At 45.3% G+C, this 13,759-nt stretch overlaps 1 protein-coding gene across 3 annotated transcripts in view; it reads left to right on the top strand.

The window, feature by feature from the left end:
* The window catches only part of ash1l (ash1 (absent, small, or homeotic)-like (Drosophila)), a 407,803-nt gene that overhangs the window by 367,947 nt on the left and 26,097 nt on the right, over positions 1–13,759 (top strand). For all 3 annotated transcript variants that reach the window (XM_063041849.1, XM_063041850.1, XM_063041848.1), the window contains 3 exons: positions 3,395–3,547; positions 4,378–4,432; positions 11,823–11,955. In XM_063041849.1, the coding sequence (XP_062897919.1) occupies positions 3,395–3,547; positions 4,378–4,432; positions 11,823–11,955 (341 nt within the window). The remainder of the gene's footprint in view (positions 1–3,394; positions 3,548–4,377; positions 4,433–11,822; positions 11,956–13,759) is intronic.

The raw sequence follows: 13,759 nt of genomic DNA, 5'->3' as shown, positions 1-13,759 counted from the left end.
GTCCAGTTCTGGTCACCTCACTATAGGAAGGATGTGGAAGCATTGGAAAGGGTACAGAGGAGATTTACCAGGATGCTGTCTGGTTTAGAAAGTATGCATTATGATCAGAGATTAAGGGAGCTAGGGCTTTACTCTTTGGAGAGAAGGAGGATGAGAGGAGACATGATAGAGGTGTACAAGATAATAAGAGGAATAGATAGAGTGGATAGCCAGCACCTCTTCGCCAGGGCACCACTGCCCAATACAAGAGGACGTGGCTTCAAGGTAAGGGGTGGGAAGTTCAAGGGGGATATTAGAGGAAGGTTTTTTACTCAGAGTGGTTGGTGCGTGGAATGCACTGCCTGAGTCAGTGGTGGAGGCAGATACACTAGTGAAGTTTAAGAGACTACTAGACAGATATATGGAGGAGTCTAAGGTGGGGGGCTTATATGGGAGGCAGGGTTTGAGGGTCGGCACAACATTGTGGGCCGAAGGGCCTGTACTGTGCTGTACTATTCTATATTCTATATAAATTTTCTCTGCGCTCTTTCATTCTTACCTTTCATGTAGGTAGGTGACCAGAACTTCACACAATACTCCGAATTAGGCTTCACCAATGTCTTATGCAATTTCAACATAACATCCCAAACCCTATGCTCATCTGTCGCTTGTTTTGAATAAAGTGACTAACATTCTCCAAGGCCAAAGCTGTCAGGAGCTCCAGGTGGAAGATGTGAGAGATTTGAAATTGCCAGTACAAAAAGCTGGAGGGAAGGGGAGGGTTAAGTGCTGGCAGAAGATCCAGTCAAGGAGGGTGATCGGCTGATCGGAGAGGGGTGAGAGTGGGAATGGTGTCAGAAGGTGGGAGGCTCCAGTCTGTTGGTTGAGAAAAAGGTTTAAAGAAACTTAAGTCAGCGTTATACAGCACCGAAATAGGCCCTTTGGTCTAACTCAACCATGCTGACCAAGTTGTCTACCTGAGTTAGTCCTATTTGTTTGGGCAACATCCCTTCCTATACATGTACCTTTTCAAATGTATTTTAAACATGCTAATTGCACCCACCTCTACCACTTCTTCATTCCACATACCCACCTCGCTCTTTTTTTGAAAAAGTTGCTCCTAGGGTCCTTTTAAACCTTTTCCTTCTCACCTTCAACCCATGCCCTCTAGTTTTAGACTCTGCTACTCTGCAAACAAGACTGACCATCCTGCTCATCATTTTACGTAGTGGGGTACAGCCTGTTCAGTGATCCAGTAGCTCATGGAATCAAATCTGAGGAGTAGCTACAACTCTCTGGGCCTCCTCTTATGGGTGGGTGTGCTACAGGAATGGAGACTTGCTGTAAGTCTCTCCCTCATATAACCCAACAGGGAATCTGCTCTAAACTGTGGGATACTTTTGTATGTGCCCATTTTTAGCTGCATTGACAGCTAGGGCAGACTGTACACTGACCATAAGGCTACACAAGTTGATAGGACGATTAAGATCACACTTGGGGTATTGTGTTCAGTTCTGGTTACCTCATTATAGGTCTTAGAGAGTGTACAGATGAGATTTACCAGGATGGCTGCCTGGATTAGCAAGTATGTCTTATCAGGATGGGTTGAGATGTGAAGTTGAAGTTAAGGAGGATGAGATGTGATTGATAGAGGTACAAGGTGAAAAGACATAGAGTGCACGGCCAGCACCTTTTTTTCCCAGGGCAGAAATGCCTAGTACAAGAGGGCATGATTTTAAGGTGATTGGAGGAAAGTATTGGGAGATGTCAGAGGTAAGTTTTTACACAGAGTGTGAAAAGTGCATGGAACACACTTCCAGGATTGATGGTAGAGGCATGTACATTAGGGACATTTAAGAAACTCTTAGATAGGCACATGGATAAAAGAAAAATGGAGGGCAATGTGGGAGAGAAGGGTTAGATTGGTATGTTAAAATTGGCGCAACATGATGGGCTGAAGGGCCTGCACTGTTCTATGATTTTGTGCATTAAATGGACTTTAATGGGTTTTTTGGCTCCATTTTGTTGTTCAGTGTTAATTATTTTAACCCATGTCCATGTGGCAGTTGCAAAATACAAAAGGTTTCTTCTTGCAGAATAGAAGTGGGTGAGATAAGGCATCTTTGTACAAATGTTTGTATTTATCAGAGCTCTAAAGGGAGATCCTCTCTCTCTCTCTCCCCTCCTCTCTCTCCCCCCTTTCTCTCCCCCCTCTCTCTCCCCTCCCCTCTCCCCCCTCTCCCCCTCCCCTCTCTCCCCCCTCTCTCACCCCTCCTCTCTCTCCCCCTCTCTCCCCCCTCTCTCCCCCCTCTCTCCCCCCTCTCTCCCCCCTCCCTCTCCCTTCCCCTCTCTCTCCCTTCCCCTCTCTCCCCCTCCCCTCTCTCCCCCTCCCCTCTCTCCCCCTCCCCTCTCTCCCCCTCCCCTCTCTCCCCCTCCCCTCCCCCTCTCTCTCTCCCTCCCCCTCCTCCCTCTCTCCCCCTCCTCCCTCTCTCCCCCTCCTCCCTCTCTCCCCCTCCTCCCTCTCTCCCCCCTCCTCCCTCTCTCCCCCCTCCTCCCTCTCTCCCCCCTCCTCTCTCCCTCCTCTCCCTCTCTCTCCCCTCCTCTCCCTCTCTCTCCCCCTCCTCACCCTCATCATCACCCTCAACCTTTTATGAGTTATGGACTTGTAACCCAAGGTCTCTTTTCACATGAATGCTCTTCGCATTCCTGCCACTTATCCTTGAAGATTCTGTAACAATACTGCCAGAGGAAGTGGTTGGGACAGCTACAACAATATAAATTAAGAAGCACTTAAATGATAGGTACATGGAGAGAAGGGTCTTAGAGGGATATGGGCCATACGTGGGAAGTTGAGACTAACTAGGTGGGCACGGTGTACAGCATGGTTGCGATCTTTACTTCTATGACTCTATAACTCGTGTAGAAAAAAAATCCAAGAGCTGTTTGAAGTCCGATTCTGATTTCTGGGTGCTATGCACCAGAGTTCTCATGACACAGATCAGGACTGTGAAAGAAACATCACCCAGCCCAGACAAACTAAATCTGGCTGAGGTCTGCATCACAGACACTAAAGAGTGAGTTTTCCTCCAGGATTAACATGGTAAAATAGCCGGACAGTCCTTATTCCAAGGTCTGACAACAATGAAAAATTAATATCTATAGAGAACTGGTGCCCTATCACAATCAGACCAGTTCTTTTGAGATTGTTCTCAAAGATATTATCCAAGAGGTTGATGGGCGCAGTTGTCCTAAATTGTTGCCAGAATGAATTTGTTGGGTTAGCCCGGCTGTAATTGAATATTGTCGTATTAGTTAATTTACTGAAAGAGGCCAAGAGGAACAGTGATGTACTGTGAAGGATTGCAGTGCACTGAGACCACTTTGGTCACTTTGCTTTTCCTTTCCCCTCTTGCAGATGTCTTCATGACCCAGTTTTCAGCACTTCAGACGTCTCGGTCGGTCAGGACCCGGAGGCTAGCTGCGGCGGAGGAGAATATCGAGGTGGCGCGCACCGCACGCCTGGCGCAGATCTTCAAGGACATCTCCGATACCATCATATCCTACAAAGGTAGGTGCTTGAGGGCGTGGGAGGAGTGGGAGCAGGAAACGATGGTTCAGTTCCAACATTCCCCCAGGTCAGCAAAGGAGGAACCAGTGCACATTTAGATTCAGGAGACCATAAATTAACGCACAGGAGGACATTAACTAACTCTGGGCCATGGTGGATTACACAGGGAGTAGGAGCAGGTTACTAAGCTCTCTCCTGCTCCACCGATCAGTCAGATCATGGGCTTTCTACACCACTTCCACACAGTCTTCCCCATTACACCTCCATTCCCCTGCCTTGAGTGTATCCAATGACTTTACCTGCTAGGATGCACCACCCTTTTGGGAGAATAAATCTTTCCTTATCTTACAGTACTTGCATGTTAACTGGGATTTATAATGGGTCCTTGAGACCCTTCATCAAGACTGGCTCAACCTCTCTTTGTGCATGACCCTTTCATCCCAGGAATCAACGCCCTGAGCCTTCTGCACACAACTGCCATGTGGCAACCAAAACCTTCCTGATACTCCACCTTCAACATAGAATAGCAAGGGTCTCAGTCCAATTGTTTATTCCTTTCCGTAGATCTGCCTGACCTGCTGAGTTCCTCCAGCATTTTGTATGTGTTACCCAAAAAGTAGGCAGGACTTAATTAATTCAACCTAAATGATTTAATTTCTGGATGTAGTTTTATTTGAATGAAATAACTGCGAGAATCAAAATAGAAGTAGCTGCTGGAAATACTCAACAGGTCGGGCCGCAACTGTGGAGAGAGAAGTGAAGATAACGTTTCGGGTCTAAGACTTTCTTTTGTTCTTTTTAACGTATTTTCTCTTCAAAATGTCTCTTAGATTCATCTGAGCAAGCGCTGGCCACACCCCTACTGAACCTGCCATCAAGGAAGAAGTAAGTCACTAACAGGTGGCATATACTTTAGCCCAATGCTAGTTGCAGTTTGGCAAGAGGTGAGGGACAAAGGGGTCTCTGAGGAAGTGCAAAGGGTGACACAAGGAGTGCATTCAGCCTTGTGTCTGTGTATGTCAAAGGGCATGTCAGAAGTAAGCTTTTTTACATAGTGGGTGGTGAGTACATGGAATGTGCTGCTAGAGGCAGATACATTGGAAACATCTAAGAGATAGTTAGATGTGAACATAGCACAGTACAGGCCCTTCAGCCCACAATGTTGTGCTGACCCTTAAACCCTACCTGCCATATAACCCCCCACTTTAAATTCCTCCATGTACCTGTCTATAGAACATATCCTGTTGTAGAAGCCATCCTCTTTTCATCGTCAGCTTTTTTACGTATGGAGTGATGTTCGCTTCCAGAATTTGCTGGTATTTAATTGAATTCATTCTTCCCTCCACCAGTGAAATGTTCCTTGTGCCACTGGCTGCAACACAAGCCCAAAGCATGACCGATCCACCCCCGAGCTTAACAGTTGGAGATGGATGATAGAAAAATTGAGGGCTATGTGGGAGGGAAGTAACCAGATTGACCTTGGAGTCGATTAGTGTCGTGGAGTCAAAGAGCACTACAGCACAGAAACAGGCCATTTTGCCTAGTCTCATCAATCTGCACCAGCACCTTAGAGCTCCATTCCTGCCTATCCTTGAATTCGAACTTGCATTCACCATTTGCACGGGTAGGTAGTTCCACAGTGTTACTACCCTCTGAGTGAAGAGATTCCCCCTCAGGTTCCCCTTAAACATGTCATCTTTTACGCTTGACCCATGACCTGTACTTCTAGTGGAACGTCAACCTGAGTAGAAAAAGCCTGCTTGCACATTGTTGCTCAATATTATGGGCTGAATGGCCTGTACTCTGCTGCATTATTCTATGTTCTGTGTCCCAGCATCCAGTGAGTTACCGCTCATGAGTTGTCACCATGTCTGCCTGTCTGACTCAGCATCCTTAGGGTGGGGAGGGATTGCCTTTCTGAACTTTAAATCTATTCATTGAATTAGCAACAACTATTGCTATGGGAGAGAGGTCCACATTTCTCCCCCCACCCCTTTCCTCCCATACCCCCTCCACCTCTCTCTCCCACCAGTGCTTTGAAAGTCCTGAACAAAACCCTCAGTTCACATTGCACTGCACCCAACAGCCATCAGGAGCCCAGAGACCATGCATCATGCCATTATTAGACATCAATCTACAAACTATTAACAGAATGGATTACATTGGGTGATGTCCAGCCACCTGGGATGAATGTGTTAATCTCAAATCAGGCCACACGTGTGCATTTGCATGTAAGTATGCACACGTGTCCCACGTCAACGTGTTATAGCCTACAGGTGATCATAGAGTTGTGGATTAACAGTGCACAGAAACAAGCTCTTCAGCCCAACTCAGCCATGCTGGCCAAGATGCCCCAGCAAGCCTGCTCAAGATTGGCCATATCCCTTGAGTCGTCTTGCTGTGCTTATTATCATTTGTATAAAGTACTGTGAAAACAGTTTAGCAGCATCACACGCGCGTAGCTTAAGAGACACAACATTCATGAGAAAAACATTTTTTTAAAAAGATAAGAATTTCTGCAGATGCTGGAAATCCAGAAGTTGGAGGATCTCAGCAGGTCAGGCAGCATCCATGGAGGAAGAGTAATGATGTTTCAGGCTACGTCCCTTCGTCAATTCTGGAAGGAAAGCGGGGAAGAAGCCAGCATAAGGAGTTGGGAAAGGGAAAGGAGGGCAAGCTAGCAAACCTTTCTTAACCATGCACTGGTCCTAATGTTAGTATTGTGTTTGCTTAAAAGTTGCCCATTTTCACTGAAATTGCTTCCTTTCCTTGTCCCTCTTTCCACACACCCGCAACATCCCCCTGCTCACCACCTTGAATCACAGAGTGAGACTGCACAGAAACAGACTCTTCAGCCCAACAGTCCGTGCCTATAAACTAAGCACCGTCCTTTTTTATTCTCCCCACTTTCTCATCGGCTCCATTCCCTGCCTGTCACCCATACACTTGGTGCATTTTACAACAGGAACAATTAAAGGGTATTTAGACAGGCAGAGAATGGAGGGGCATTTTCATTTGGCAGGATGGGCTGAAAGGCTACTTCCTGTACTGTACTATTCTCCATGCATCGGCCAATGAATCCACCAGCCTGTGCATCTTGGGGATATAGGAGGAAATCTATGCGGAGAGCATGCAAACTCTGTTGGGATCAATCCTGGGTCTCTGGAGCCAGGAGGCAGCAGTTGTGCTGCTCAAAGATTGGCCACTGGGTGGAGGTACCCAGGCACCGTGCACACTCAGCCCAGGATCAGAGGAGGTTAGGGAGCTGGAATGTCATTAGATGTCCTGAATGACATTTGTACATACACTCCTTGGCCTCTTCAGTAGGTATAATGTATTAACACATCGTTAGTGCTAATATCTAATCAGCTAATCATGTGGCAGCAATTCAGTGCATAAAAGCATTTGGACATGGCCAAGAGGTTCAGTTGTTGTTCAGACCAAACATCAGAATGGGCAAGAAATGTGATCTAAGTGACTTTGACTGTGGAATGATTGTTGGTGCCAGACGGATTTGATCTCCTGGGGATTTTCACAGACAACAGTCTTGAGAGTTTACAGAGAATGCTGTGAAAAAGAAAAAAAATCCAGTGAGCGGCAGTTCTGTGAGCAAAAATGCCTTGTTAATGAGAGAGGTCAGAAGAGAATTGCAGAACTGGTTCAAACTGACAGGAAGGCAACAATGGTGTGCAGAAGAGCATCTCTGAACAGACAAGTCAAAACTTGAAGTGAATGGGCTTTAGCAGCAGAAAACTGCAGCAGGTTCCATTCCTGAACCTAATAAAGTGGCCAGTGAGTGTACATTCCCAGCCTCAGGAGCAGCCTTTGTTAGTGCTGAGCCCGACCCTGTGCCTCAAAGCTAAGATTCCCTGAAGCAGAGTACAAGAGTTGAAGCAGAGAATCTGGCACAAGAAAGGAGCTCTCAAACCATTAAGCCAGGTCCTCTGAGTACAGCTGTATTGTCCCACCTCCTTGTTCCCTTATAAATCCCTGAATTCCCCTCCCCCTCCCCACTTCCTCCAAATTGCCACCATCCCGTCGGGAAGCTATTCCCTGGAAATGAAACACCCTGGAAAGTCCTGAAGGCACGACAGGATCCGCACACGTTTGGTCTGACCCCCTCCCCTTCACGTGCTCTTAGTTTGCCGGTATCCAATCCCGTCCCCTCCTACTCATCTGGAGGTACCTCAGGCTCCCGCAGAGAGAGGGAGGAAAATTCCCCCCAGAGCTGCTTTATCTTGCCGTGCTGTTGGTGCTTAAACATTCACATCTGCAAAGCTTGGTGCAGTTCGTTTCCTGTAAGACAGCATTAAACTAATTAATGATGAATGCTGTGAGACCAGCTAATTGGTTTTCCTTTAGGTAAATAGCATTCTGCAGTGAGATGTCAGGTATAATGTTCATGGGGAATAATTTCATCATCAAATGCAATACACATGTTGTAGGTAATCCTAGAATGGAAGTTCTTAACCTGAACATTGTGCGCTCATTATTATGAGAGTACGTTCAAGCTGCAGTAACAAAGAGCCAGCCACACAGAGAAAAGGTGTGTAACTTAATTAATTTTCACCAGTGCTCGTAGCCCACAGAACCGTCTTCCTACCCATTAGGGTTAGGGTTAGCACATCGCTTTCCAGCAATCACGGGTCAGAGTTCGGTTCCAGCCGTGATAGTGTGGGTTTCCTCCGGGTGCTCTGATTTCCTGCCACATTCCAAACTATATGGGGTAGGGTTACCAAGTTGTGAATCAGAACCAGACTGAATATCACTAACATATGTCATGAAACCGTTGTTTTGTGACAGCAATACATAATAAAAACTATAAATTACATTAAGTGTGTGCAGTGGCATGTAAACGTTTGGTCACCCCGGTCAAAACTTCTGTTACTGTGAATAGCTAAGCGGGTAAAAGATGACCTGATGTCCAAAAGGCACAAGGTTAAAGATGACACATTTCTTTACTATTTTAAGCAAGATTACTTTTTTATTTCCATCTTTTACAGTTTCAAAATAACAAAAAAGGAAAAGGGCCTGAAGCAAAAGTTTGGGCACCCTGCATGGTCAGTACTTAATAACTCCCCCTTTGGCAAGTATCACAGCTTGCAAACGCTTTCTGTAGCCAGCTAAGAGTCTTTCAGTTCTTGTTTGGAGGATTTTCACCCATTCTTCCTTGCAAAAGGCTTCTAGTTCTGTGAGATTCTTGGGCTGTCTTGAATGCACTGCTCTTCTGAGGTCTATCCAAGATTTTCAATGATGTTTAGGTTGGGGGACTGTGAGGGCCATGGCAAAACCTTCAGCTTGCGCCTCTTGAGGTAGTCCATTGTGGATTTTGAGGTGTGTTTAGTATCATTATCCTGTTGTAGAAGCCATCCTCTTTTCATCTTCACCTTTTTTACAGACAGTGTGATGTTTGTTTCCAAAATTTGCTGGTACTTAATTCTTCCCTCTACCAGTGAAATGTTCTCCGTGCCACTGGCTGCAACACAAGCCCAAAGCATGATCGATCCACCCCCATGCTTAACAGTTGAAGAGGTGTTCTTTTCATGAAATTCTGCACCCTTTTTTTTCCCAACAGTGCACATGGCGGCCAAAAAGTTCTATTTTAACTTCATCAGTCCACAGGACTTGTTTCTAAAATGCATCAGGCTTGTTTAGATGTTCCTTTGCAAACTTCTGACACTGAATTTTGTGGTGAGGATGCAGGAAAGGTTTTCTTCTGATGACTCTTCCATGAAGTTCATATTTCTGCAGGTGTCACTGCCCAGTAGAACAGTGCACCTCCACTCCAGAGTCTGCTAAATCTTCCTGAAGGTCTTTTGCAGTCGAACGGGGGTTTTGATTTGCCTTTCTAGCAATCTTATGAGCAGTTCTCTCAGAAAGTTTTCTTGGTCTTCCAGACCTCAACTTGACCTCCACTGTTCCTGTTAACTGCCATTTCTTAATTACGTTACAAACTGAGGAAACGGCTACCTGAAAACACTTTGCTATCTTCTTATAGCCTTCTCCTGCTTTGTGGGCATCATTTTTTTTAATTTTCAGAGTGCTGGGCAGCTGCTGAGAAGTACCCATGGCTACTGATTGTTGGGACAAGTTTTGATGAGTCAGGGTATTTATAAAGCTTTGAAATTTGTATCACCTGGCCTTTCCTAATGATGACTGAACAAACCATAGCTCTAACAAGCTAGTTAAGATCTGAGACCTTGGTAAAAGTTATCTGAGAGCTCAAATCTCTTGGGGTGCCCAAACTTTTGCATGGTGCTCCTTCCCTTTTTTTTTCACTCTATAATTGTACAAAACAAAAATAATGCACTAAGCTTGCTTAAAATGTTGAAAAGAATGTTTCATCTTTAACTTTACAACTTTTGGAGATCAGTTCATCTTCTATTCACTTAACTATTCACAGTAACAGAACTTTTGACCAGGGGTGCCCAAACTTTTGCATGCCACTGTATATATATTAGCTTAGAGAGCAGCAAATATGTGGAATGGGTTCCCACGAAGAAGAGGTTACGATAAACAGCAGAGACACACAAAGTGAAGTTGGATACCCATGAGACAGCAAGAAGCAAAAAGGAGGAAGTGAAGTGATGAGATGAGATATAATTTTAATGATTAGCTTTATTTGTCATACATGCATCAAAGTATATTGTAAAATATGTTGTTTGCGTCAGATCAAATCAGTGAGGATGTGCTAGGCAGCGCACAAGTGTTGCCACGCTTCTGGCACTAACACAGCATGCCCACTCAACACTTCAGGATCAACTTCTTCCCCTCCACCATTAGATTTCAGGATGGACAATTAACCCTTGAAAACTACTACTGTATTTTTTCTTTTATATAAAATAGTGCAAAAGGTGTAGGGAAAAAATACTGAAAAAATACTCAGAAATCTAATGTTGGAAGGGCAGAAACTGTTCCTGAAAAGTTAAGCGGGCATGCTGTTTTAGTGCCAGAAGTGTGCCAACACTTGCAGGCTGCCAGCACATCCTCACTGATTTGATTTGATGGAAACAATATATTTTGATGCATGTGTGACAAATAAAGCTAATCTTTAAAATTATATCTCATTACTTCACCCCATCTTTTTTGCTTCCTGCTGTCTTATGGATATCCATCTTCCCTTTCAGTGTGTGTGTGTGTGTGTGTGTGTGTGCTGTTCGCCTCAGCCTCTTCCCTGTGAGAACCTGTTCCACATATTTGCTGCTCTCTAAGCTAAAATCCCAGATGGTTTGTAGCAGCTGGTTTATATTTATAGCTCCTCATTCTTGTCTCACCTGCACAAAAAAAAATCTCCTCTCCATCTACTCTTTCAAATACAAAGACCTCTCTCAGGTCGCCTTGTTTTTCCAAGCAAGACAGACCTGGCACTGAGCATAACATCTGGTTTTCCACAGCAGGAACATCATCACAGTGAATTGAGGCTTAAAGAACTGAGACCTGGCTGATACTGATCTAGTGCTTTTAAACCTGCTTTGGGGTAGAGACCTAAAATAGAGAAAAATAGGTCCTTCGGTTCATGCCCATGCCCACCAAAGAGCCCCCTGACTTGCCGGTTGGTATTTGGTCCAATTTTTCCAAAGCTTTCCTATCCGAGTACCTGATCAAATGCTGTTAATGTACTTGCCTCAACCATTTCCTCTGGCAACCCGTACCACCCTCTGCATGAAGTCATGTTCTTTTTAAACCTCTTCCCTCCCTTCCTAAACCTATGCCTTTAGTTTTTTTTACCCCTGGGAAAAAGACTGCTTAACTATACCCCTCATGATTTTATACACCTCTGTAGGATCACGCCTCAGTCTCGTACACCAGGGAATAAAATCCTAGCCTGCCGAACCTCTCCCCACATCTTACTGCATTTAACGTTTCTGTATGGCTCTGTGGTCTGTGGTCTTTTCGATGACCTGTACATCATGGTAGTATAGCAGTCAGTGCATCACTTTACAGCGCCAGCAATCACTGTTCGGGTTTTAATTCCTGCCACTGACTGTCACGAGTTTGTACATCCTCCACATCATCACGTGGATTTCCTGCAGGTGGTCCGGTTTCTTCCCGCATTCCAAAGACATCCAGGTCAGGATTAGTAAACTGTGGGCATGCTATGTTGGTGCTGGATGCATGGCAACACATGCATAATCTGCTGATTTAATTTGATGTAAATGACACATTTCACTGCATGTTTCAATGTACATATGACAAATAAAGTTGTTCTTTAAATCTTTTATCTTCAATCTGTCAGTAAGTAGCTCTAACTGACCTTATTTCATCTTTTGCTCAGGAAATCGGACTATTACGAGAAGATTACTGACCCAATCGACTTGGTCAGCATTGAGAAGCAGATTCTGACGGGCCATTACAAGACGGTAGAAGCCTTCGATGCAGACATGCTCAAAGTCTTCAGGAATGCAGAGGTGAGTAAGTAGACTGAGTCCTCAACTCTCTTGCTTGGTTAGGGGAGCTGTGCAGGGTTAGTGGGGGCACAGTCAGGAGAAATCTCTGTTTGTAGTCCTCAACAAGAAGTAAAAGCATTGCATGTATTTCTTGGTTCCCCCCCCCCCCCACCCCATTCCCATGCATAAACTTTTAACACATTGTCAGAACTACAACAGCAAAATAACCATGGGTGTTAGAACTGAAGGAGCTGGAGGGTTCAGCAAGTCATGCTAAAGATCTTTCTGTAGCATCATACTGTACTTACAGAAATCCCTCGCTTTCAAGTGCGGTCAAACTTTTGTTTAGAAAATAGAAGCGGAAGGTATAGTGGTTAAATGTGCAGTTCTAAGGTGTAAGCCGAAAACTCCAGTTAGAATTGGATGTATTTATCTCCAAACGTGCATTTACAAAGCAGTTGGCCACTCAGCCCCTTAAATATCTGCTGTGCCATTTAATACAAGCAACACACATATAATGCTGGAGGAACTCAGCAGGCCAAGCAGCATCTATGAAAAGGGTAAACAGTTGACGCCTTGGGCTGAGACCCTTCATCAGAACTGGAGAAAAAAGATGAGAAGTCAGAGTAAGAAGGTGAGAAAGAAATACAGGGTGGTAGGTGATAGGTGAAACCAAGAAGGAGTGAAGTAAAGAGCTGGAAAGTCATTTGGTGAAAGAGGTACAGGGCTGAAAGGGGAATCTGGTGGGAGAGGACAGAAAGGGAAGGGGCAGGAGCACCAGAGGGAGGTAATGGGCAGGAAGGAGATAAGGTGAGAGAAGAAAATAGGAATGGGGAATGGTAAGGGGGTAGGGGGGAGTATTACCAGAAGCTCGAGGAATCGATGTTCATGCCATCAGGTTGGAGGCTACTTAGAGGCATGATAGAGGTGTACAAGATAAAGACATGATAGAGGTGTACAAGATAATAAGAGGAATAGATAGAGTGGATAGCCAGCGCCTCTTCCCCAGGGCACCACTGCTCAATACAAGAGGACATGGCTTTAAGGTAAGGGGTGGGAAGTTCAAGGGGGATATTAGAGGAAGGTTTTTTACTCAGAGAGTGGTTGGTGTGTGGAATGCACTGCCTGAGTCAGTGGTGGAGGCAGATACACTAGCGAAGTTTAAGAGACTACTAGACAGGTATATGGAGGAATCTAAGGTGGGGGCTTATATGGGAGGCAGGGTTTGAGGGTCGGCACAACATTGTGGGCCGAAGGGCCTGTACTGTGCTGTACTATTCTATGTTCTGTGTTAGCCAGAATATTAGGTGTTGCTTCTCCAGCCTGAGTGTGGCCTCATCATGGCAGCAGAGGAGACCATTGCATGACATGTTGGAATGGGAAGTGGAATTAAAATGGGTGGTCACTGAAATATCCTGCTTCTGTGAAAGTCTGTGGGTTTATAATAGACATCAGTAGATAAGCTGTCTCAAGAGATCAAGATAGGGGAGGGCGGTGTCAGGAATGGACCAGGTAATTTTGAGGGCAGGGTGGAAGTTGGAGGCAAAGTTGATGAAGTCGCCAAACTCTGCATGGGTGCAGGAAGCAACACCAATGCAGTCTTCGATGTAGTGTAGGAAAGTTGGGGAGTGGTACTGGTGTAGGTTTAGAACATGGACTGTTCCATGTAGCCAACGAAAAGGCAGGCATTGCTGGGACCAGTGCGAGTGCCCATGGCTACACCTTTTGTTTGAAGTAAGTGGGAGGAGCTGAAGGAGAAAATGTTGAGAGTGAGGACCAGTTCTGCCAGATGGAGGAGAGTGGTGATGGAGGGGAACTGGTTGGG

Source organism: Mobula hypostoma, chromosome 2 (genome assembly GCF_963921235.1).
Source record: "Mobula hypostoma chromosome 2, sMobHyp1.1, whole genome shotgun sequence".
In the NCBI taxonomy this organism is placed as follows: domain Eukaryota; kingdom Metazoa; phylum Chordata; class Chondrichthyes; order Myliobatiformes; family Myliobatidae; genus Mobula; species Mobula hypostoma.
This window is presented reverse-complemented; position numbering and strand designations above follow the sequence as displayed.